Source organism: Molothrus ater, chromosome 14, assembly GCF_012460135.2.
Source record: "Molothrus ater isolate BHLD 08-10-18 breed brown headed cowbird chromosome 14, BPBGC_Mater_1.1, whole genome shotgun sequence".
Taxonomy (NCBI): Eukaryota; Metazoa; Chordata; class Aves; order Passeriformes; family Icteridae; genus Molothrus; species Molothrus ater.
The window spans coordinates 10,282,705-10,307,632 of record NC_050491.2 but is presented as its reverse complement, the minus strand read 5'-3'; the positions used below and the strand labels follow the sequence as shown (position 1 = coordinate 10,307,632).

The 24,928-nt window shown below is 38.4% G+C and overlaps 1 protein-coding gene across 4 annotated transcripts in view; it reads left to right on the top strand.

The window, feature by feature from the left end:
- Positions 1 to 24,928, top strand: part of GRIA3 (glutamate ionotropic receptor AMPA type subunit 3) — a 144,132-nt gene that overhangs the window by 23,429 nt on the left and 95,775 nt on the right. For all 4 annotated transcript variants that reach the window (XR_008508616.1, XM_036402005.2, XM_036402004.2 and 1 more), the window contains exon 3: positions 10,250 to 10,489. Coding sequence is in view for 3 of the 4 variants with exons in the window: in XM_036402005.2 (XP_036257898.1) it covers positions 10,250 to 10,489 (240 nt within the window). In the remaining variant the exon portion in view is untranslated. The remainder of the gene's footprint in view (positions 1 to 10,249; positions 10,490 to 24,928) is intronic.

Sequence of the window (24,928 nt, the reverse complement as noted above, 5' to 3'; positions counted from 1 at the left end):
ATTCTGAGGGCTAAGGCAGATAGAAATAATATCAACAAAAATAGATGGGAGGATGTTTTGTAAGAGCAGTTGGGATGTTGATGTGGTATTTCTGTAGTTTGCACTTTCAGTGTGAATACATCTCTCAGTTCTAGTCCAGTTTTCACTGAATTCCATGTGAACTTCTCCAGTGGTACTGGTGGGTGCTTTATTGGATCCCTAAGGAGCATCTTCAAATAATTTCCCTGGCTCCTGAAGCCAGTTTTCACAGACATCCTGTTTCTGCTTCTGCATTAACAGATCTGAAGCCTCTCAGACTGATCAGCTGACAGCAATTGAACACAAGGGTGAGGTTTGCATAACCCCATGAACTTTGAGTAGAAGAGGGGAGGAGATACAGAAATATGAAATCCAGTCCACTGGTCCAAGATGTACTTACAGTGACAGTGCTTGCTGGAATACCATTGCAGAGCCTCCAGGAAAGTGTGAGGGACAGTTGCTTTGGGTAAGCTGGGCTGTCTGTCAGCCAGCACCATGCTCTGCAAACATAGAGCCAACTGGAAACCCTCCAGAGCTGGAGGCTGCTTGCACAGCTGCTGTTTTGGCATTTGCATCCCCTTTCTCCTTGAACAACCTTAATTGTGACCTTCACCTCCTGGTGAATTTTACCCAGCTCAGTGCTTCAGGTGTGTTGGCCACTTTGCCTCTTCTCTCATCCTCTGTAATATATCCCCACAGGCCTATAAATGGCACCACCTCAGCAGACTCAGCTCATCTTTCATCACACTGCCAGAGCCTTGTTTTGATTTATTGCCTCTCACCACAGTGGCCCAGAATGAAGTCAACTTCTCAAATCACTTAGGAAAGGATCTGCTGAACAAGCATACATTTAATAAGATGCCTCTGCCTTTTTACTTCCTCCACACTGAGATGTTCCAGTGATAGAAGAAATCCCTTCAGAGTACTGGGGTGCTGGAGATGGCAGCTGCTGATTCACGGCTCTGAGGCACAGCATTGCCTTCAGCTGCTGCTCCTTGATTCAACCCTACATTCTGCCTAACATCCTCAGCTACAAAATGCTGCCCTTTTCTGATGGGTATGATTTATTTTTTTCTTCATACCACAAAGCTCTTGCTTTCCTTTAGCCTGTTGTTTAAAGTATTGTTAAGATAGATCGTACATGAAGAAGGTAACAGTTGTGAAGTGAGTACTCCCTGGTCTACCACATCTTGTTAAGTTCATGTTAAAAACACTTTATTGAATATGTCTTTTTGTTCCAAGGCAGAGTGCTTAATGGCCTGTGGAACTCTTATTACTTTGAATATATTTACAGAAACATTTGTGTAACTGTGTTTATTAGAATATGCATGTTATTAGAATATATTGCCTGCTTGTAAATAAATGGCTGATTAAGTTTTCTGGTATAACTGGACAATTTTTGAAAGAACGAGGGTTTTCATATTTTCCTCCCACCAACGTTTTTAGAAAAATTGCTTTGGAAAGTAAGAGATACAGTTACAATCCAAAGTGATCAGAGCAAGCAGGCATGACATACCATATTAAATTAAAAGCATTTCAAATGGTGCAACAGATGGAAACAAGTTATTTCACTTGAGTGAGTGTTACATATTTGTGTTGCATGCACGCTGTCCGTGTTTCTGCAGAGATTAGTCACGAAGCAGGAGCTGGATATTGGATGTGAGGAACGCAAATGATCGCTGTTTGCTGTGAATATATTTAGACTCCTGCAGAAAGCTTTGACAGGTCCTCTGGCTCCCTCACACAGGTGTTAGCTCATCTCCCATGGTTCATGGAGAGAGGAGTGTGTGGTATGTGTAGGATTGGCTAAAGCTTTTGTGCAGGTCAGAGCTCAGTGAACTGCTTTACATCTACTCATTAAGTCCCTAACACTCTCTGAACCTGAGGGAGGCCTGTGCCATAAATCTTAAGCATGCAGGATGGTGGAGCTGCAATCAGGAGCAGAGCGTTGGCATTGCACGTACTGCTGCTGTTGGCAATGCACTGATTATCCTGGAGTAGCTGATCAGAAACATCTCTTCAGCAGGGTATGAAAGGCAGATACCAATGTCTTTCCATTCTCTCCAGCAGTGAGTTTAACTGTCTGCCAAGAAGAAGCCTCTTGTGCTTCTCCTGCAAGCACTACTTTGGTGTCAAGACCACCATAGGCAGAAAGCAGAAGAGGTCACAAGTAACATAAATCCACAGCATTTACATCTGACTTCTATAACAGTGTTACAAAGTCTTCTTTTTAAAGCTCTTTGTTTAAAACTGTGTGGTATGTTTTAATAGCTTTCCTTTAAAATAGATGCTTCTTGTGAGCAGCTTGTGGGGATGGTGAGATCAGGATGAAAAGTGTTCTGTTAACAGTACATTGTGAATGACCAGGATGGGTTTAAGAATAGAAAGCTTGACTGTATCTGTGGTGCCTGGTCTGGGAGCTTGAACTCCATCTTGTAGACACACAAGCAGGATAATGTAGTATTCTGATCAGCACGTACCTAAGTATAGTCCTTAAGTATTTAACACATTTTTTTAAATCATCTTTCAAAAAAAAATCAGTTGATTTTTATGGCATATATATATCTTCTCTCACCTTTAATCCATTCTAAGCTTAAACCCCTATTTTATTTCTTTCAAACTCCAATGGTTTATACTTCAGAATGAGTCATGATTATCTGACTCACAGCCTTTCAAATGTTCTAATAGTACTCATAATCAATGGTATGTTTTAAAGAAATCAGTGTGTAACAGGGATCGCAGGTAAATAAAATCCTTTCATATTGTGGTCCTGAGAAGAGGCTGACACTTCTTGGCTGGATTGACTCCTGGGTTTCTTCCACCATCAGAAATGTCATAATTACAGAGATTCTGAATAGCCAGTGATTTTTTTTTTTTTTTTTTAATGAAAACTGTGCACTAAAATTTGGTAGGCTTGTGGTACAAAACTCATTTTGTGCTTGAGTTTTAACAAGATTTTACAGGAAAAAAATATATTTGGTGGGGGTTTTTTTTAGCTTTGTGGTCAGTAACCTGCAAACAGAGTTAGTTCAGACTCTATATCATCTTAAGTTTGGATGTAGCTTGGGAGCTAAATGGAAGTGAGTAGAAAATAGCAATGTAATAGCACTGTGTTGTTGTCTGTTCCCAGCTGCTCAGGCTACCTGCAGTACCTTCTCAGACTAGAGCACTTTTCAGAAAGTTAAGCACAGCTTTCTCAGTAAAATCAAGGTTATGTTCAGCCTGTCTTACAGTTTGGTACCCAAGATTGCCCTTTTTATTCACATATTAAACATATTGGGTAGTTTTTTTAAATACCAAAGCTTTAATTTGCATATATATCAAATTGGCAGTTTGGGCCAGAGGGGTTTTTATTCTGGTTTACTTTTATCTGACTGAAGCTGTGCTAATGGACAAATACCCCCATTGTGGCATGTGTGAGGCTTGGTGCTGCTGGTGTTCCCGCTGTTACAGCCCAAGTGGCTTGTGTTTGTCATTGGCAGCTGGCATTTTTCATACACTCATAAAACTCACACAAACATTTCAGTTTGAAGAGAAGATCCTGCACACAACAAATTCATGCACATTGTTAAGGTTTTATTTGACCACAGTCATATCTATAAAAGCCATAATGTGTAAAGTTTAATGAGTCAAGTATGTCATAAGCAATTGGGCACACTGAAAAAAACCAAGGTTGTGGCAATGAATGTGTACAGCACTCGGCACCAAGGAACTGTAATTGTGATTGGAGTTCCAAAGTCATCTTGTAAAGCAGATAAGAAATAAAAACTTCTTTAACAGTGTGTGATGGAGTTAGGAAATGGTGACTGAAGTAATCTTGAATAGGATCTTGACCAGATTGTTCAAGGATGCCTGGATCTGAACATGTGTTTAGAATTACTTTCCAGTAAATGGTTTCTAAAATATGAATGGATTAATTCTTATGCCTTTCATTTACTATTTAATATCCCCTCCTGCTGCCAGAACATGCTGTTTTTATTTTATTTGCTCTCCTAAAATAAAATGCAAACTGAAGCATATATGTTTGAGGACATTAGGTAGAACAAAGCAAGTTGAGTAGTTCTTTGTAAAAAGAACTAGATAAAACATTGCAATTTCATCATTGAGAAAATTGCTGCCATAAGTGAAGTAACAGGAGTAAATTATGGTTTTGTTTTGTGCTCTGTTGTGAGGTTTTGGGTTGGGTTTTTTTGTTTTCAGGGGATATTTTTTTGTTTGTGAGGGCATATCTTTTTCTAGGTCAGATGGGAAGTCATGTTATAGCCAGTACCTCAGGAAGGTTTGTATCCAATTTCAAGTTGTAGCTTCCTTGGTTCCCTCCTGCCCCCAGGAATTTTCACTGTTAACTGTTCCAAGAATAGCTGCTTTCAGAAATGCATCTTTTCTCACCTGAATTTTAAACAATATTTTCTTCATGACAGAATTCAGTCTTAATTAAAATGTAAAAGATGGGTTTTATTGGCTATAGGTAAATGCAGTTCACTTAATTTTACATTTTTAATATGATGGGCTTGTCTTTAAAGGAAGCTCTCAAGTCTGATTGCCTGGAGCCCCCTGAAAATAGCTCATTCTGCATTCAGGGGCACTGCTGTGCTGATCTCCTCAGGGCTCAAGGTAGAGAGAGTTGATGCTTTTCATTCCGTGTATTAAAATGAAAGCAGAAGAAAGTAGTAGAGGCATTGTCTGTCTCTCGAAGAGGAAGGCTGTATTGTTACTGTCAGAGGTAATGTTAATGGTAACCCTTGCTTTATTACAACGAGGAGGTCAGGATGGAGCCCTAGGAAATGGCAACTGCTCTGAGGTAGGCTCCATATTATTCCATTGTAAAGTAGTCCCATTAGTCTGTTGGCTGAGGCTGGCCATGAGAGTTGTCTGGAATCCAAGACAATTGGCAAAAGGAAGTGGAGGGAATAAAATTATTTCACAGCTGAGGAAAATGCAGAACACAAAGCTAAGGAAGCAGTTTGAGCTAATGTCAGCTGAGACAGAACTCCTACAGCACTTTCCCTCCCAAGAGTGGGGGGAGTGTCACTGAAACAGGTTGACAGTGCCCTGTGACACAGGGTGACTGTGTCACACCTACTTTATAGGAAATTGGTATGGACAAAGGGGAAATTACTTGCTCATAAAAAGAGTAATGAAGGAGGAATGGTGTCTGAGGTATTGTAACCTCCAACCCCTGACTCCAAAACTGCCAGGCTGTTGCATCCTGGGCTGAAGTGCACTGGATGCCACACCTGGGAGAATCCTGCTGACTTTTACAATTCAGCCATAAATTATATCATCCAGTGGAAAAGTATGTATTACATTCCACCAGTAACATATCTCTTTTGTTAGCTTTATACATCTTGTATTTAAACAAACAAAATCCAAACCTACTTGTAAATGTTCCTAGTAACGCTTCAGTTGTTTATAGTAAGAACTGGAAGAAAAAAAAAAAGGTGTCAGAAGTTTTGACTTTAGCTTCTAGGCAATAGACAGTAGAAATGTCAGGTCTTATACAACCTTGTTGTGTCAGGAATAGTCACAGTCACTAAAACATAGAAAAACTAAATACCATTAGAAAGCAAAAATAAATTTTAAAAATACATAAAACATCTAATAACTTATGTGAAGTGGGGCATCTTTTGAGATTCTGGCCTGCAGCCTTCCTGGGATCTGAGTGCAAAAAAAAAACTTATCTGGTTAATCTTAGCAAGTTTCAGTGGTGGGCCTGATTTGACTGGAGGGAGGATGAAAATGCAAGTAAAACCTGTCTGGGTTCATTGGGTTACACTGATGCTTAGGATGGCTCAGCTGCTATTCAGTATGGAAACTCAGATTTCTATTTATTTGGCTTCAGTAGTTGCACTTTGTTCAGTTGGTTTTGGGGTTTGGGTTTTTTAGGGTTTGGTTTTGATTTTTTTTTTTTGCTTGGTTGGTTTAGTTTTTTGGGGTTTTGTTTTTGTTTGTTTTTGGGGGGGGGGTTTGGTGTGGTGGGTTTTTTTTAGATTTTTTTTTTTTTAAGTTAATTCTGCTTACTACTGTTACCACTCTCCCTCTGAGCATTTTCCTTCCTTGGCAGGGAACACCAGTCTGTCATGACCTGAAAGTTTCTTATCTTTTCTTGACATGCTTGAGAATTCACAGACTTGTCATACCATCGCTTTCTCTCCTGGACACAATGGCATGTGGCAGCTCACTTTGAGAATAAGTCCAGTGTTAAATCTCCGTTAATAAATACTCACCTTGCACCTAATGCCAAAATAATGGCTTATCATGATCTCCCATTGGAAAACTGTTGCTCAGGACCTCTCTCCCTTGTTTGTAGACATTGAAACTTTTTCAGATCAGGTTATAAAGCAATTTGGTTATGTGCTGTCCTTGGAAACAGATGTGCATCCACATAATTAAGAGCAGTTTCATAGCTCAGCAAAAAAACTGCTTTTTTTCTTGAGGAATGAGGTTGAACTAGGACTTGTCCAAATAATCTCTTTAACAGCCAAAGTATGTGTTTGACCATCTGTATTTTTTCAAATAGGAAAAAAACCCAATAAATCAAGTGTGATTAATTAAGGAAAAATACCAAAATTCTTACTCAAACATGAAAGTCGTTCTAGTTGTCAGTAGAAAGTAGTTTGTAAAAAGAGCTTAAGGCTAAGGCTTAGTTAGTCTTTTTAAATTTTTTCTTGTGGCTCAGTGATGTTAGAATAACAGTGGAATTAAAATGAATGTAATTACACATTTGTTTTTTGGAAAACAAGTAAAAATATGACTCTGGGTTCATGGATATTCTATAGGTTTGTCTGATTAGAGGAGATTAGGTCACAAACTGTGTGGAAGACCTAATGCTACAAAATTTTAACAAAACTGTGAGTTAAAAAACGCAAATGAACATTGAGGACCAAGATAATTGGCCTTTTTGCTTTTCCTTGTAAAAACAAAGTTTATTTTGCCTTTTAAATAGGCCAGTAAAACTAAATTGGCATCCTACAGTGCATGCAGAATAGATAGTATGGAATAATAAGCTAATAGTAGAAGCTAGTCCATCAAAGGGTTAATCTTTAAAACCTGCTGGGAATACAAACCTGAACCAGGAGGTAGTTGCATTTGTTAGAATATATTTTTGGTGATCCTCCAAAATCAGGAGGAAAAATAATTGCAAATACTCTGAGGACCAAATCAGAGCTCTCACTTCCATGCAAGCAGCAGCTCCATGTTGGCTCCAAGGTGTTACTTGGAGAAGGTCCTGCTTAGTCAGGTTGTTCAGAGTCTGGTTTTTTTTTCAGATTATTCACCAATTGTTGATGGGCACTTTGCATAAACGAGCACAATCTGCTATGAAAACAAAGTTTAACTCAGTTGAGTCACAGTTCAGACGTATTCCTTAGTTTTACACCTGATAAGAAATAATGGGTGGATCCAGGACTTTTAAAATGCTCTTGGTTTTTTGGATCAGGAGATCTTTGAGAATATTTGTTTACATTGCAAGAAGGGATGATTCCTGGAATACTCGGCTTTCTCTGCAGTACAGAATCTACATAAAAACTATGCCATTAATATATACATGAACAAAGCTTGATCTGTGAGGGAGAGGCTCAGTGTATGTGAGGAAACTCTCTCCATTAATCCCATTTTGCTGATTATTCCTATGGAATTAGAGGATTTACACACCATTTCAATGATTTGGAGGCTGCCAGATTTTCTAATGTAATTTTTGTTTTTCCCTTTTTTCCATCTGTAAGTTAATGCTTTTTATTTGTTACTTCAGCAGATAATTTTTTATGGTAGCTTTTCTGCTTTATATCCTGCTGGTATGTAGTTTAATGAAATGCCTTTTTAAACAGTGTATTTAATTCCTCAGTCATGCCTCTGGGAATAAATTCTTACTGTATTATAACTTCTTTTATATCTTTTCTTTTCTGTGGTTGATAACCTCTGCAAACTTTCCTTTCAGAAATTACCACCTCTTATTTCCTTTCTGTGTCTCATCAGCTGCTCTTTGCTGCTGGTCATGTCCTGTTCCAGTGGCTTAAATACTTAAGGAAATTCTTTAACAGCGTTTCTAGTTTCTGCATCTAGAGCTTCAGGAGGAAAATCAAATTTTCACAGCTGACTGCTGATTTTAGATGTTCTCCATGATGCTGTGTCAATGAGCTGATATTGTGGAGAATCCTTTTTGAAATTACTCTTACAGTTTTTAGTGATCCTGAATCATAACATTTATGGTGGAAATGTGATGGTATTTCAGAAGTAGCAAAGCTATACATTTATGTGTAGAAGTCATGTCTTCCTTACTGGTAATTACTTGGTTTTTTGCAAAGTTAAATATATGCAGTGTTTTTGCAGAAGTTTTTAATGGATGTCTTGGTTTAGAGACAAGTTTTAGGAGAAAAAAGCCTGAAAAAGGGTGCACAAAAGGCACAGAAAAGGATTGAATAAATGCTGGAAATTGAAATTTCAAAACCTTAACCCCCACCCCTGCCAGGCCTGTGGCCAGGGGGGCAGAGATGGGATCTCTCCGTTGTCTCGGGGAAGGAGAGCACGGGAGCTCACGCAGCCGCTTGGGCAGAATAGATGGGAACCTTTCTGGTGTTGGTCTCCTCCTCACAGCAGGCAAAGCTGCTGGGTTTTGGTGTCCTTTCCTCTGCTGGCTTGGTCTCTCCTGGGGCCCTGACTGTCCAGCACAGCCCCTACAGGCTCCCAAGAGTGGAGAGGAAGAAAAAAAACCAACAGGCCAAAACAGTTCAAATGGAAAAAACAAAACAAAAAAAAAAAAAGAAAACCAATCAACACAACCAAACACTGAAGGATCTCTACTGGAGTCCAGAGAAAAAGGTGGGGAAAGAAAGAAATTAAGCTTCTTGCAGAAGCAAGCAAAGCTAATCCAAAAAAGGAGCAATGTAACATCCTGGTCCATGGTGCATGGAGCACACCCTGTGAAGAGCTCCAACAGAGCCTTCACCTGGGGTTCCCAGGCTCCAGCCCCACCCTCTGGTTCATATTAAATCTACAGCAGCCATTCCTGGGCATAAAGCAGAGGATTAGGGAATAGAATATCACCATAAAATCACCCCAAGACAATGGGGCTGGTTGTAAATTGTTGTTAAATCCAGTTCTTGACAACTGAAATTGTTAATTGCTAACGAATGAACATTCTTCTGGGAAACCTCTTTTCATTACAAATGGGCCTTGCTCATCCCTGTTCAGCAGTGGTATGATTAGAAGTGCTGCTGGGCTGTATTGTATTGCAGTTGTAGAGTATTTTTATAATCCAGAGCCCCAGCACCTCACAGATCAGGCTCCCTCTCTATCTGTGACGCAGACTCCCTCCATGGAAAGAACTCAGGGTCAAAAGAACATTGTGCCTTTCCTACAGAGCTGAACAACAAAGAAATTCTTTTTCCTACAATGCCCATGAAGCTGGCCATGTTTACAAATTGAAATGCTTTCATTTTTGTCCAAAATGGTCATTGCTCAATCTCTATAAAGGATTGGAAATACTTCATTATTTTCCCAGATAAGTACATTTTGAAAAAAATCATCTTTGTTTGCATTTTGATTTTTTTTTTTCTGGTACAAGATGAGTTCATCGGGACAGCAGAATAGTTAATAAGAGCCTTCAGCTTAAGGGTTATCAGCTTTAGTCCCATGAAGCAACAATAGGTGCTCCTCATTTGTGTTGTCATATAGTAAGTCACAGACTTTATTATTCTGAAAGATTTTAACACTCTGTTAAGAAGCCACCATAATTCCTTACTGAAAAAGACCACACAGAGATTTCAGAGTTGTGGACTATAAATGAATAAAACATCCAGATTTCTTTGAATCAGATCTCAATCAATTTTGGATACTAGGAAAAAGTATCCCTTAACATTCTGACTTTAAGGTAGTCCTGACATTTGTCATGTAGCTTCTCACAGAGCTCTCATGGTGCTGCTCAGGAAGGAAAGGTATTTTACAGACAGGTAATGTTTATTTTTAAATAATAAAGAGAGGTTAGTAGATTGGAGCAACACAGGACAAAACACAACCAAAAATAAATGTGTTCAGGCCAGTTTAAATGCTACAAAGGTGGTACAATTGATTGCTACACTGAAATTAGTACATATTATCTCATTAATTCACTCCATCTGCTGCATCATCCAGAATAATTTCAAGAATGGTTGGAAGGCTTACCTCCAATACACTTCAAAACTTTGATTGTATTCATTATATATCAGATTTTAACATCCTTGTCTGTCTTTCTTAGTCTGTTCACAGTTCTCCAGAGGAGTTTATGCCATCTTTGGATTCTATGACCAGATGTCCATGAACACCCTGACGTCGTTCTGCGGCGCCCTCCACACGTCCTTCATCACCCCGAGCTTCCCGACAGATGCAGATGTGCAGTTCGTCATCCAGATGCGGCCAGCCTTGAAAGGAGCCATCCTGAGTCTCTTGACTTACTATAAGTGGGAAAAGTTTGTGTACCTCTATGACACAGAACGGGGTAAGCACTATCATTCTGACTGATTTCTGTTTCACACCTTGCTCTAAGTACTGCCAACATCAGTACGTGCAACGCAGTTTTCTTTGGAATGGAGGTAGAACTTTCTGATGGTCCTAGAAAATGAATTTGTTCTGAAGGAGCTAAAATGAGTTCATAAATGAGAAGGAGGCATCTTCACGTTACTGATAACTTTTAAGGAGATTGTCTGAGAATAGTGTTAGCAGAGTAAGTATTCAGTTGGCATGCCTGGTTTCCACGGATCTGCAGACTCCACACTTGCCAGGGTGTTTCAGTCCTTGCTAAATAAAGAAGGTCAACACCACACAAAAGGCTGATAAGCAGGACCTTCCACTGTGTGTGACATTGCAAATCCCACACCACTTTACATAAATGCACATTTCTCCTGTCACTGGACAAAGGCAATACATGCTAAGATACACTCTGGAGATGTCTAAGCATTAATAATGGTTAAGCATCGTGTGTAAGATCTCTGCTGGAGTCCAGAGAAAAAGGTGGGGTAAGAAAAAGCTTCTTGCCTAAGCAAGCAAATACTAATCCAGCAACAGGAACAATGTAACTCAGCTATGCTGGGCTGGAGATGCTCTAGATAGCTCACATTCCAGAGACAAATTGAGATACATGCCAAGAATGACCAGAGTTATGTTTAACTAAGTGGAAACATATTAAAACCAGTGTGTTCACACTTAATTGTTAACTACTAATAAGCAGGAAATGTAGCAAAATCTGTCTAAAAAAAAAATCTCAAAAATCTGTCAAAGACATCAGAAACCATTTTCTGTGCGGAATCTTTCAGCTGCCACCTGCTCTGAGTGTATTGAATTTGCTGAATTTCCTCTGTTACAGATTTCACCTGGGTAGCATTTTTTATATCAAATAGATGTGCCACTGCCCTTCTTACCAGCTTTATGATTTTCGACTTCAAGAAATTTTTCAGATCAAAGGATCTCAATAGAGACAAAGAAGCATAGACTTTGTTCTTGGCTCCAATGAAAATATTTCCTTAGGCTACTTCATGTTGTTAAGGATCAAGTCTTCAGTGGGTGTGCTTTTCACGCTGAAGAATAGTAGCATCGCCCAACTAAAAACCCAACTGAAACCTAAAAACTCATGTTTTGAAAAATTAATTTTCAGTCTGATTTAGGTGAATGCCAAGCATTTCAAATTTTCTGACTGGTTTGGAGGTGTTAACTATTTCTTGCACTGAAAAACCCTAGCTGTGAGATTAAGTAGGAAAATATGGAGAAGTTAAGAATGCAATTACTTCCAAAATCTTGTAAAATCACTACCCATAAATCTGTTTTTCTGGCTTAGTCCACTTTTAAATGAAAGCTCCTGTGAGTAAGCAATTTGTCTGAGAAAAAAAGGCTTATTTGATGTGACCAAATACAATGAACTTTGAATGTGTGATGAAGTAAAATGCCCTTAGTTCCAGGACTGATGAAATTTACCATGATTAAGGCTAATAAAGGTTGCTTTGGAAAGAGTTTCATTCAAGAAATTTGGCACTTTAGACTGGAAAAATCATCCAAAACAATAACAGTTTCACTAGAACTTGTCTAGACAATATGACTGTCGGACTAAGTGAGATAATAAAGGGAGTCAGGAGGAGGGGAGACTTGCAACCTCAAACGTGCATTTATTTGCAGTTCTCAGTGTGCACAATCTTTAGGTAGACACAATCTGAATTTATTATGATGGCTAATCCCTTTGGAACACTTTACTCATCATCTTATGGTGACTAACCAAAATCCTGTTGTGCACCTCCAGCATCTCACAATGGTGTTAGGCTGACCCTGTGTCATGTCAGCCATTCTGACTGTCAGAGTGACAAATCTGAGTGAGATGACAGTGAAGGTCACTGTAGGATTATAAAATGTAGCACAGGAAGATAAAGGACAGCTGGGTCTTTAGCATGGAAGAAACATCAGTACATATAGGAAGCTTGGTGATGGGCTTTAAGTTGTTTGGGATAAACTTACAACATCTTACAATATCCTAGTTGCTGCTGTTTGGTAACCTATCTACTATTTGCTAAAATGGGAAAAATGAACAGTTTATTAGACTCACTTACTGCTATTTTAGTTTAATTCATAGAAACTTGGTAGCCATCCTATTGAGAGTTTTAATTCTTCTAGTATTATAATAAATTAGGAAGTTTACTATAGGAGAGATGCAGGGCAATTAGGTACTGAGAAATGGAGGTTAGATTCCTTTGAGGAGTGGTAATCATGTGTGACCTGAAACGTTTGGCAATTCCAGTAAGTTCACCAATTTCTTGTGATAGACCTTTAAATACCAAAAAAATCCCCAAAATCTGGACAGTAATAATGGGGAATGACTGCTTGTGTCAGGTAATGAATAGACTGTACATGTTCTTTTGCTGAGAAACCCAAACACTAGAGCTGTCCCAGCTTTTAATAATTCCTTTCATAGATACTTAACTGCTTTGGGGCACAAACACTGTAGAGAGAATGTTGAGCAGTTAATTGTCATTTCCTGAGATAAACTATCATTTAAATAGTGCATTTCTAGGAATATTATAAACTCACTGAGAACCTGAGTAATCACTAAATATCAGACTATTCTTTCTTGTGTTCAGTATTATTTATGGACTGAACTGATGTTGTAAGTAGCTTTACCATATTCTGCTGAAGTGAACCACCAGGTATGAAACATTGCACATACCATTAATACCACAGCATATTAGACATGCCATACAAAACTGAGTAAAGCTTCTTGTGGTTTATTGAACTCTTTTGGTTTAAGCTTAGGAAAATGCAGCTTTGTAAAATTGTTTTCTTTTTGTTCTTTGCCATCAAGTCGTGTAATTGCATGGTTTCCTCCTCAGTGATATTATGTACAATACTGTGATGTTTGTCTCCTGCAATGAAGACAAAAGATAAATCTCAAACAATAGAATAAAATTAAGATGTATAATTACATAGATAGGTGGTGGAGCTTTTAATCAGCTGAGTGTGCACATTGTATATACTTACATTCTTAAGTATAAAATAATATTTTCTGTTGCTATGAGATGACTGCTGATTGTGCTCTAAATGTATCTTTATGTGAAGGTGTAAAATTCAGTTTCTTGAAAACTGCTAAAGCACACAGGAAAAAAAAGGTGAGATTCATTAATTTCACCAGCAAGAAGTATGTCTTATTGTTATTTTCAGTTGTTAAACTTATTCTTCTATGAAGAAACAGAATTTTAAGAGAAATACCAATTCACATTTCTCTTCTAGTACCACCAGGAAAAACCCAAAATGTGCTTTGCAGAGAGCAGTGATGTCTTAGGAAATGGCTGCTAAGAGAAGAAAGGACATTAAGTGGTGTGTAGAAGAAACAATCATATGTTCACTCCATGCCACATGATTTTAGTTCATGTGGAAGTGAAAGGCAGGGTTGATTTCTGTTTGTGTTAACTCACATCAGAAGTTGACACTGTTGGTTGCTGTGATGCGTGCAAAATATCTGATTAATTGTATGGTGCTAACTGCCTCAGTGGGCTTCTCTGGAGTAGGACTAGGGCTAATTAAGATGATGTCAGGATGAGGTGAGGTTATGTACAGAAAGCTATTAAGAATTTAGGTAGCACTTTTTAGGAAAGTCACCTTTTGTATCTCATGCTGAAGATTGTTTCATCAAAACCCTCAGGTTTACTTTCAGTCTTCAGCTCTGTCTCTTCTCTTACTTTACTTTAAATCAGATGTTGTTCCACTGAATTCAGTGAACTGAAGTAACACAGGTGTGAGTGTATGCAGAGGTAAACTTGTGGCTTTCATCATCATCTTACCGTTGCTTGAAAGTGCGAAATACTTCTTAATTATAAAAATGGTATGGTGAACTGTAATACTGAAACTTTTGTTTATTTAAAATTTCATAATGTTAAGTAACATTTTGGTTTATTTTTGCCAGAGAAACACAGTTTTGTACAGATTGTTTGCTTTCCATCTGTCAATGTAACACGGATGTTTTTCCCCAAGTTATTTTGATTTGTCATACCTACTGTGCACAAAGACACTTATTTCTGTCAGGCAGATTTAAACAAAACCACACCAAGTGATTTCTGTGATTTGCATCAAGTCTTCATCTTCAGGTCATAGGAGTCATTACAAGACAGCAAAGTGGCCAACTGTAAAGGACAGCTGTGTCTTTAGCATGGAAAGCTGTGTCCTTAGCATTTTGTGTAGTGCCTTCCTACTCAATGGCAGCTCAGTCTGGACAGAGGTATAGAGACAGCACAGGTTTTTTTGGGGGTGTAACCAAACCCCTCACTAAATCTGAAGTTATTCTGTCATTTGGTTTTGATTTAGTCTATCAGTAGATATCTAGCAAGACCTAAAGTCAAGGGAAAAAAGCCTTAATAAATATGGTTATTGTTGGGTAGTCTTTTTCTCATTGGCCAGCAGTAAGTAGCTAGATGAAGGCTGAGGCAGGGAAATGTTAATCTAATGCCCCAGGTTATTTGGCTAAGGAGAGTTGAAAATGTCTGCTTTGAAAGCACTTACATCTTTAATCCTTACTGCTACCAAAAGACAAACATTTGACTTGAATGTAATGGATAGGTAAGGCTACAGAAGGCCTCAAAATATAGGTTCAGAAAATATGACCAGTCCTATTTCTTCTAAATATAAAACCTCCTGGTACTCTGTTGCATAAAGAAATGCCAGATGAAAAGAGTGGGGAGGAAAAAAGGTACAACTGGAAGCTTTTCAGTGATCATGTGTAAGGCATCAAATTGCCTTAAAATGGGTTCAGTGCAAGGCAATGAGGTCTGATTCCCTGCTTCTGCTGAAGACAAAGAACAACTCTGTTGAGTTCTGCTTTTACAAAATGAGGTTAGTTATCTATTGCTATCAAAGGACAAGACACTTCTGTACTGCTTTCTCTGGAGAAAGGGAGATTGGAGCTGATAAAAGTGGTATGTAGAACCAGGCTCTTTATAGCTTCCACAAAATTAAATTGATGGATTTTTATTTTTTTTTAATTGAGTTGCATTGAAAGCTACTCATATATAGAATGTAACTTTTTTTTTCCAAAAATGTGGGGTTGGATTCATTTTTATGGAATCTAAAAGTACTTGGTAGATTCCTAGATATTTTAGAATGTTGGGTTCTGGTGGACCAACTCTCTCCTGAAAACAGCAATGAAGAATGTAAACTGAGAGAGTGACTGACTCCTGTTTATAAGCACCTTCCATCAGCAGAGAGGTGCAAAAGAACTTGTCTTTCCACATAGCTCATTTCTTAGACTCTCTATTGTCTTTCTGCATGTCAGGAAGTTTTATTTTATTATAAAGATCATTCTTCAATGAAGGAAAAATAAAAATAATGGTAGTAGCTACACCAGCATTAGTAAACCCTGAATTCAGCACCTGCTGTTCAGTCAAATGTCAAAAGAATTGATAGCTGAGCTGTTCATTAACATGTTTATCCTTCAGAGCAGGGGAGTTATCCCGCTAGCTGAAAAACTTCTCTGAATCCCTTACATAAAGAAAAGAGAAATTAACGCCAGCTTCCATTTTTCTCAGAATTAAACATGGGCTTGGTCCATTTGAAAATTATAATTCTTGTTTGGTAGTATGTTTGTACCTGCTTAATTCTTCTCAGTTGTGCCTGTGAGGTTGATGCATTGAATTTTGCTTACACTTTGAAAAGTATGAAAGGTTTGAAAATTTTGACATTTTCTTCTGTAAGTATCAGTGTGTGATGAAGAATAAAACAACATACAAAGCTTATTTGGGAACCTATAAAAAACAGCCTACAAAAAAGTGACCACAAAAGGGAGGGTTGCTACAAACTTTGATTCTTCTGAGTTCTTTGGCTCTTTGTAGGTATGTTTTGGGCAGCAGCCCAGGATCATGGGAGTGACATGGAGGCTGTATCAATTGCTGGCATTTAGGTGGCTATGTAAACTGTCTCATTCTCCTTTCCCACTTTACATGGTGAAGGGAGTCAAATCCTGTCAAGACCTCCCATGTCAGAGGACCAGGTGTCAAGGTCTCTACACTTTAAGATTTGCATGCCCCAGTAACTGCCCCGCAGAAATTATCTTCTAGGTCAAAACCAACTTGCAGCATGGCCACAAAATGTGGCATCTTTTGCATGACTTTGCTTGAAAGGAGGTGATGTGGTTTCAGGTTTTCATACTCTGCTACAACAGAGAACACACACAGTGTAAAAGATCCTTTTGATAGAATATCCATTATTTAGATTTAAAGAACAATCATACTCAATATACTTACATGCAATAGGAAAATGATCTGTTTCTTTCACTATTGGCCTTTTGGGCATGAGTGATTTTACCATCTTATAATACCTAGAACTTATATTTTTATAGGGTTTAAAGTCATAGATACTGCTTAGAGATGTTTGTATAAAATGTGAGTAATATAACCTCACAAGGAGGCAAGCCTTGACATACTTATTTAGGGCATATTGTTTCATTGCTTTCAACAGCCTAATGTATGAACCAAAGCTCTGTTCAGGAAACAAGCCAGGACCTTAATTGAAATATTTCAGGATTACTTTACTGTTTGATTTTACTGCCTAAATATGTTCAGGAATAATCTGAGTCTGAACAGTTAAATCTAGCTTTTGATGATCGCTTTCCATTTATTTCTTTTGAAATCTCTGAAGTCTCATACCAACTCCTTTTATCTTGGTCTCTGTGGTACACAGATACAGAAGAAAGCCCTTTCACTGATCCTTGCCCAAACAAACATTGAGACCCTGTGTGGGAGAATGGATGTTGGCTGGGTTTTAGGTGGACTTGAGAGCCTTAAGCATTTTTCTCCTGATCTTTCCCATTAGCTGCTATTTGTTTAGCTTACCCTGGTAATCACTTAAACCGTTTTACTAGCTTAGGAACAAGAGGAATGGATCAACTTTGAAAGTCATCCAGCATGAGATGTATCATGCTGGCAAGGTGCAGCTTAAGACCAGGAGCACAGGGTTCATGGGGGTATTCTGTATGGCAGCTTTGTGCCTCTTTTCAACAGTTGTGTACACACAGTGGCCTCAGTTTGGTGTGGAGATGCCTGGGCCCCATGCCTGAGCATCCCTTGAAGCTGTTGGAACACACACTATTGTCAGCAGTATTTTCCAACAGGAGAAGCAACTGCTCATATACAATATATTTGTGTCTTGCTCCATGGAGCCTCGGACAATAAGGAAGTGTGTCAGCCCATTCATATTGGAAAGGATATTACAGTATCCTGGTATCCACATTCACACTGAGTGTGAATCCAGTTGTGTTTGAGAAAGTGCCAGAATCTGTCTTGACCTTATGTGTCATAAACCTGAGGCAGAACAGTCTGGATACAGAGTAGGAATGGGCAGGTTCAGGATAAATGATGGCTGGAAGTCTAAAGCTTGTGGCTGGAAGTCTAAAGTATGTGTCCATCCCTGTGCTCCTAATAAAATCAACCAGAACCCTCTGGATCATGAGCTGAGGCCCTGAATGTCTTCTGTAGTTTACAGGAAAACCAGCATTGGTTTTCCTACAGCATTGTTTTTTTTGCTACTTACCAATGTCTTACAGAGATAAGTCTGCAAATTATTGTATTTATAAACTGAGTTGGGTAAATGCATGCCTTTAAATATTTATCTTATCATAAATATGCATGTTTTATCAACTTTTGGAAGAGCCGTAACATTTGATTTTTTCATTTTGTGCGGAAGTAATTTAAGTGGCAGATGCCTTTGCTCTCAGTTGATTTTATGTCTGCAACAACAAGGCTTAAATGGTCAGAATCTCACTTTTCCAGGTTTCCTGAAACAAAGCCAAAGTTTCAACAGTTTCCAGGTGGAGGTGGAGCAGGGAGGGGCTGAAAGGATAGGTGAGAAGCATTGTTGGCCCTTTTGCTATGAGCCAAAGGCAAGGACTTGACAAAAAGCCAAGCCTTAGAGGGGATGGACAGGCTTTGCCTGGAACCAGAAGAGACAAGGTGGAATTTGTGGATCCTGGAAGGAGAGAGGACTTTTTAGACTAGAAAGGAAGTCTGTTGAAAAGAAAACGTGTATGCAAAAGACTGAGGGTAAATTTTTATCAAACCTGTTTGTTTAATCCATCTCACCCAGCAGATCTAGGAGTGTCTGAAAGTTATTTTTCTTGTGTTCATTACTTTGCATCTATATGTGTAGCACAGCTTTAAAAGCTGAAAGTCTTTGGAGTCTTTAGCATATGGATGCTCCAAGAAAGGCAGGCTGGCTTCACCTGGGAACTTGGGCTGATTCTGTCCATGGAAGTAAACTGTCTTGCTGACTTAAAATCTCCATAAGGCAGCCAGTACTCTCAGTGGGACTGAAGAAACCAGCACTGTTTAATACAAAGTCAAGACGAAGCCATTTTCAAGTGTGTACCAAAAAGAGATGTGTAACATTGCATTAGTATGTGAACTTGCCTGCTTCAGTGCAGTAGCATGTTCTGGCTATCACAAGTTTTCCAAAGGAAGGACATTTTGACACCTTGCTCCTTAGAGCAGTTAAGGTGGCAGTTACATAGCATGTTAGTATTCTTACAAGTTTGCAAATGTCATCACCTTTCTCTGGATCTTGACTCTGTTTGCTCTTCCTGTGCATCTTTCTTCACCTAGAAATTGGTCTTTCTTAGCCTGAGTGACAGCTGCTGCTGCTGGCCCATGGTATTTATGGAAGAAGGGTTGCTTTTTATTCACAACAAGGGAACAGGTTCGCAGCATACACTGGGAGAGACTACACCCTTCTTGGAGCTTGGTGTGGTGGTGAGAAGATGGTTTTCAGCCCAGGCAAATGAACCATTCACCAGGTGAAGAACTTCTGTGGAGTGAGCACAGGCTGTTGTAGCTTAATAGAATGACTGTAATAGCTGGAAGTATCTCCAACAAAGGAGATTTCTTCAGTGCTTGAGAAATATGAGTAAAATGGAGTATCTCAATGAGTTAGTAAATCAAAGCTTCTCCTTCCATAGAGTGGCCTCAGATGCTCCAAAACAGCTTCTCAGATGAGCAATGATATGCATGTCTCTGCTAAAAGAGACTTCATATGCAGTTTGAATTTCTTTTGATACAGAACTATACCATGCTGGGTGAATGGTGTGTAAGAATTTAGCTTTGTTAAAGCCTTTGTGCTTTTGAAGTACTTTTCATTTGATGGTCTCAAAGAGCAATGAGAGAATGTTGTATGCAAGGGGCTCCAGTCCTGTTTTTAGGATGGAAGATTTGATGTACTGATCAGCAGGTTAACAACCTGGTCTTCATCTGCTTACATGTACAGAAATACCTTTGAGTTGAAAGCACTGTGAGCTTTTACTTAAGAGATGTGCTGAATGTCATGCTGGAAGTCAATGGCCATGGTTACTAATGAAAAGCAGTTTTTCATGTTTCTGCACAAGAATTCCTTAAATTTTACCATGAATTTCCCTTTTCACTTAGAAAAGTACTTGAACCTTTGAAGAAAGTCATCATGGACTACTTAGAATCTTTGTATTTAAGGTAGTTATTAAAAGATGTTTGCCATGGGAGTTTATATGAACAAATCCATTGGTGATGTATTCAGTACTTTCCTTCATCTATGACACTTGGCCAATTTAGATGTAGGGTCTTCTTTCAGGCTTCAGAGAATTTACCAAACTAGTTTGACCATATGCCTTTTTCTTTCGAGAAAATATCAACTGTTTTAGTAAACATAAAAATTACTTGAGTGCTTTGTAGAAGGATAATAAATGTGAATGCATTTGACAAACCCACTCAGCTAGCAGGTAAAATGACCTTGTATTGTATTTAGGTTAAGGAGTTTTTAAAGGTTTTTTCCTCCTGCAGAGATAGATTTTTCTCTGGTTTCTCTTGAGACATTTAATATCACACCTCCTTTTTCTTTTTTTTTTTTTAATTTTATTCACCTTCTTGCAATTCAGAGTAAGACAGCACTGTGAGCCTGCATTTCAGGAGGTATATAAGATATGGTGGTACAGTGGGATGAAAAATAGCTCCATAAAGTGATTAAGTATTAATCTCTAAAGAAAAAAAGTTAAAATTTCTTGACATGAATTTTATACTCAGTAACAAGTAATTATTCATTTCTTCAACACTAGATGCATAGCTTTTCCTGGCCACCTCTTTTGCTTTGATTCATGATGCAAAGAATCATTGGGAGGGAAAGGTGACCTGAGGTTTCATTCCTCCTCAGCCTGAGCTCATCGTGTTCACAGGCTGTTGCTTTGCACTTATAAGTATTTCTGACTTACCTTGGTTGTCAGCAGCCCAAGGAAACAAATCAGCAGTCAATGATTTGCACAGCTTAGCAGCATTATTCAGGGCTCCTCTTCAGCTTGTTAAACTGAACAGAGTTGTCATCTCTTACAGCAGCAAACTATCCCCTTTAATGCTGAAGTGTTTCTCCTTCAGGACTTAGGGCCAGGTTCCCCATGCACCTCTCCACGGTGCAGGTTAGCCCTGAGTGTGGATGTGCATGTGGGGTTCATCTGTGCTCCTTCCAGGTGCATGGGATAGAGCCTGGGTAAGGTGCTTTTGCCAAGGTTGTAGCTTAGTAGTAGTAGCTGTGTGGGCTGGTGTGGCACACCTGAGAGTGAAGTATTCCATGAGGCAGAGCTGTGGCTGCTGGAGCACAGCTCAAGTCTGTCCTGTGCCCCAGCAAAGTGCCTGGTGCTGGAGCTGTGAGTGCTTGGGAGGCTCTGAGCATCCCAGAGCTGGGCTGGCATGTACCAGCAGCAGCCTGCAAAGGTTAACACATACAAGAAGTGGTTGGTAAGGTTTCTTAGGAGCTTCTGAAGTGTTGTTTGCTTAGAGAATATTTTTGTCGATGCTGATAGTAATAATTACATGCAGTGAATTGTCAGGGCTGTGCACATATTAGGTGTAAGAGGACTGCTCTTATTTGCATAAAGTGCTAATATCTTTATAACATTTATTCTGTTGTTTATGAAGCTATGAGTTATTTTTTCACTCTTTATTCATGTTCAGAAGAGCAGTAATTCATTTGGTAACTCACATTTTGATAATCTGCCCAACTGTACTTGAGAATGGGTTATAAAGGAGCAGGACCACTCTGCACATTGAACCCTCCTGCCCAGGCCTAATACACATCCAAATTGCTTTGTTCAGTTGTGGCATTTTTTAATCAGCACCTCTGTGTTGTAAGCATTTAACTGGGGCATCTTTTCCCTTTGCAAAGTGAAAGAGACTTCTGGCTATTCTGTCTTAGCCTAATGAAAGGCTGTTCAGTGAAAAGCCCTCTTGCTCCTTTCCTGTTCTTGTGGCATGGTGTACAAAGCAATCTAAACACGATCTTGTGGCTCTGAGCTGGTCTTCAGCTGTCTACATCTCATAGTTATAGTTAAGAGGACTTTTCCAGAGGAAAAAAATGCATGACAATGGTCATTAAATATTTTCTGAGGGTATCTTAGAATATTTTAGACACTCTGAAGCCATTAAATAAGTATGGCAAATAATGTAGACATCTTCAGGTGTCTTTTTTAGCAAAAAGTGTTTCATGCAGGTCACTCAGAGGACATAATACTGTAATTTTTATAGCTATTTATGGCTTTGCAAATTCATACTATGATCCCTTTGGTGATGTAAAAATAATGTAGTCTCAGAATTAACATGGGAAAGGATTTGTTAAAACCCTTGGGTCCCTTCAATTGGAGTGGAGTATTTAATACAGAAGTATGTGGGGTTCTAATGGATGAATGCATCAAATAAACTGAAGTGTTGGATGGAGATGTGATATAAACAGTATTTTTACTCTATTGAGTGTAATTTTCAGTTACATTATGTCCTGCTGAGCCACCTAAAATATTTCCAAGAGTCTATAATTGTCGCTCATTTTTACAAAATGCCAGAGTCACATACTACATTGACCTCAGTCTATGTGCATTAATTCATCAAAAATTTAATTTTATGAGTTTAAGTCAGAACTGCAGTAGAAGTCCTTTCAGTGCAATTTATTTATTTTGCTAGCATTATAAATACATAACACCATCATAGACTGGATTCTGTCATGATCTGCTGCTATGACTGAAGATACTGTAAGTGTGTTTCTAGATCAAAGAGTGCTATTTGCTGCAATCTTAGTTCTTACTGGCTTTTTTCCCCCTGCTTAAAAAAGGAGATGTGATTTTAGGAGCCAATATTAGTCTACAGTTTGTGTAGTTTAGCACATCTTTTATTAGCAAGATAAGGCTTTATTCTTCTTCAAGGGGAATGAAAAATAAAAACAGAACAAAAATAAGGATATGAAAAATAAGGAAGCCAGTATCCTAACATTGTTTGGCTCAGCAAGATCAGCCTTTCAGCTGACTCCACCAGTGTCAGTAATTGCTCTGTAGATAGAATTGCCTATTGCTCAGTAGTGCTGGCATTATCGATTAGCTGGGTTTGTCCATGGACTGACAGTGATAATCTCAAACTAGATCAAGTTTTTATTAAAGGAATAAAATCAAATTATGCCTGACTGTAGACAAATAATGAGTTATATAAACAGATAATTATTGCAGTACTGTTTTTGCAGAGATTTCTTGAAAGTAAAGCCCCCTGGGTTTTTTTCCTGCCATTTGTTACACAGTTCCCTGGGCAGGCCTGTGGATTTTTAATGGCTTTGTAATGGTTGCCACAAGGAGGTGGAGAGGTGGGGGTGGGAATGGAGAGCTGAACGTCTCTTTGAAAGGGGAGGTGTTTGAGGGGGAATACAAGGATGCATAAGTTATTGCAGCCTCAAGGCAGCAGTAATTTATGCACTGACAGTTTGAGTTTCATGCTATGCTATTTTAAAAAGCCTTACAATGAACTGTCTCTGTTACACAAGTGTCTGTGGTGCTTTAAGAGATATTTCACATCATGGAGACAGTTTGAAGAAAAACTTTTGGAACACATTCATCACAAAGTTGTAGTTGTCCTGTTTCAGTAAGAAAAGAGTCATAAGAAAGCAGACTTATTTTCCACATCTTAACATGGATTTGGGTGCCCTGAAGTATTTTGCAGGGTTGTCTCACTGCTTATTTGTTGGGTTTTAGATATGTTGATGTAAGTGAAAATTGTCTACATCTATAGTATTTTAGTGTAGTCATTATTGTAGTCATGCTCTCTGGAACCACTTAGCTACACTTTCCAAAGAAAACAACAAAACCGATGTGAATGGCAGACGTTTAATAGTGACCTTCTGGTTTTCATGTTTTCCTTATGCTGCAAATCAGAGGACAGTATAACTGCACAAAATATATAAGACCAAATAATTTTTCCCTTTTGATGTGACCATATCGTAATATCTCTGTTTTAAAGCACCATTTCCTTATAGGAAAGTATTCAGTTTGGTTGTTTGATTATGAATTTGCAATTCTATAGTAGTAATTTTCATTATTTTAATAAATTATCATGAAACTGCACATCTGAAGGCATAAATAAAAACAGTGACTTCAAAATTTGGAGGGTTATAGAACTACACTGAGCTTTCATTAATAATATAGCATACTGCATGTAAGCAGCTGTAGACCATCACAATTTAGATTTAATTTATGTAATCTCTGGGTTGACCTTCTTCAAAAACTGGCCACAGTAGGCAATGTAAGCACATCATTGTCTGTCTCATAGTGAATTGTAGATGCCAGCTGCATCCTCATAACATTTTATTGGGTCTCCTATGAAAATTATGGATAAAAAGATAATGTGAGCAATGATGTTATTTGTTCTTTAGTTTTAAGTGCTGTTCATATTGCATAGCTGTCTTCTTGCTTTATGGGATATTAATTTGCATTTTTCTGCAGATAGTGTTTCTGTGACTTTAGTGACCTCCCTCTGACTCAAAAGCTGGGTTTTGTCAAAATGTTTTTAACATTGAAACTTTTACTGCAGGGAATTCAGACTGCTACTGGATGTAACCAAGTTAGCTCAGTTGTGTAAAAACCAGCATATGCCTCAGAGCATAGCAAAAGCCATTCATTGCATTTCTTTGAACTGAAGCTATGCAGATTTGCACAGGTGAAGATTTGACCTAATGTGTTTAAAAATAATTTCTTTACGTGTCCATTTCAAGCAACAGAGTTGTAATGCCGAGAGAAAAACTTGTACAAAACCATTTTTATAAAAGATTTAAAAATCTGCCCTTTTTTGATATTCAAATGTTGCTCTTTTTTCTAAATCCCAGATAGGTAATCTTTTGTACTCCACATGAATAATGGATGCTATTTAAAATGTTTGCTTAAGAACAATGAGTTCATTGTATCAATAATGAGAAGTTCTGCTGTGGACCACTTTGTAATATTTTGATTGTTGTGATTTATACCACTCTTGAGGTCAGATGGTAGAACTTCACTTAATTACTGTATTTAACCTACAGTCATTACTGAAGGTGGGGAGGGAATACATTTTAGCTTGGTTCTGCAACGTCTGTCACAATGGGGATTCTTGAGAACTACTTTAAA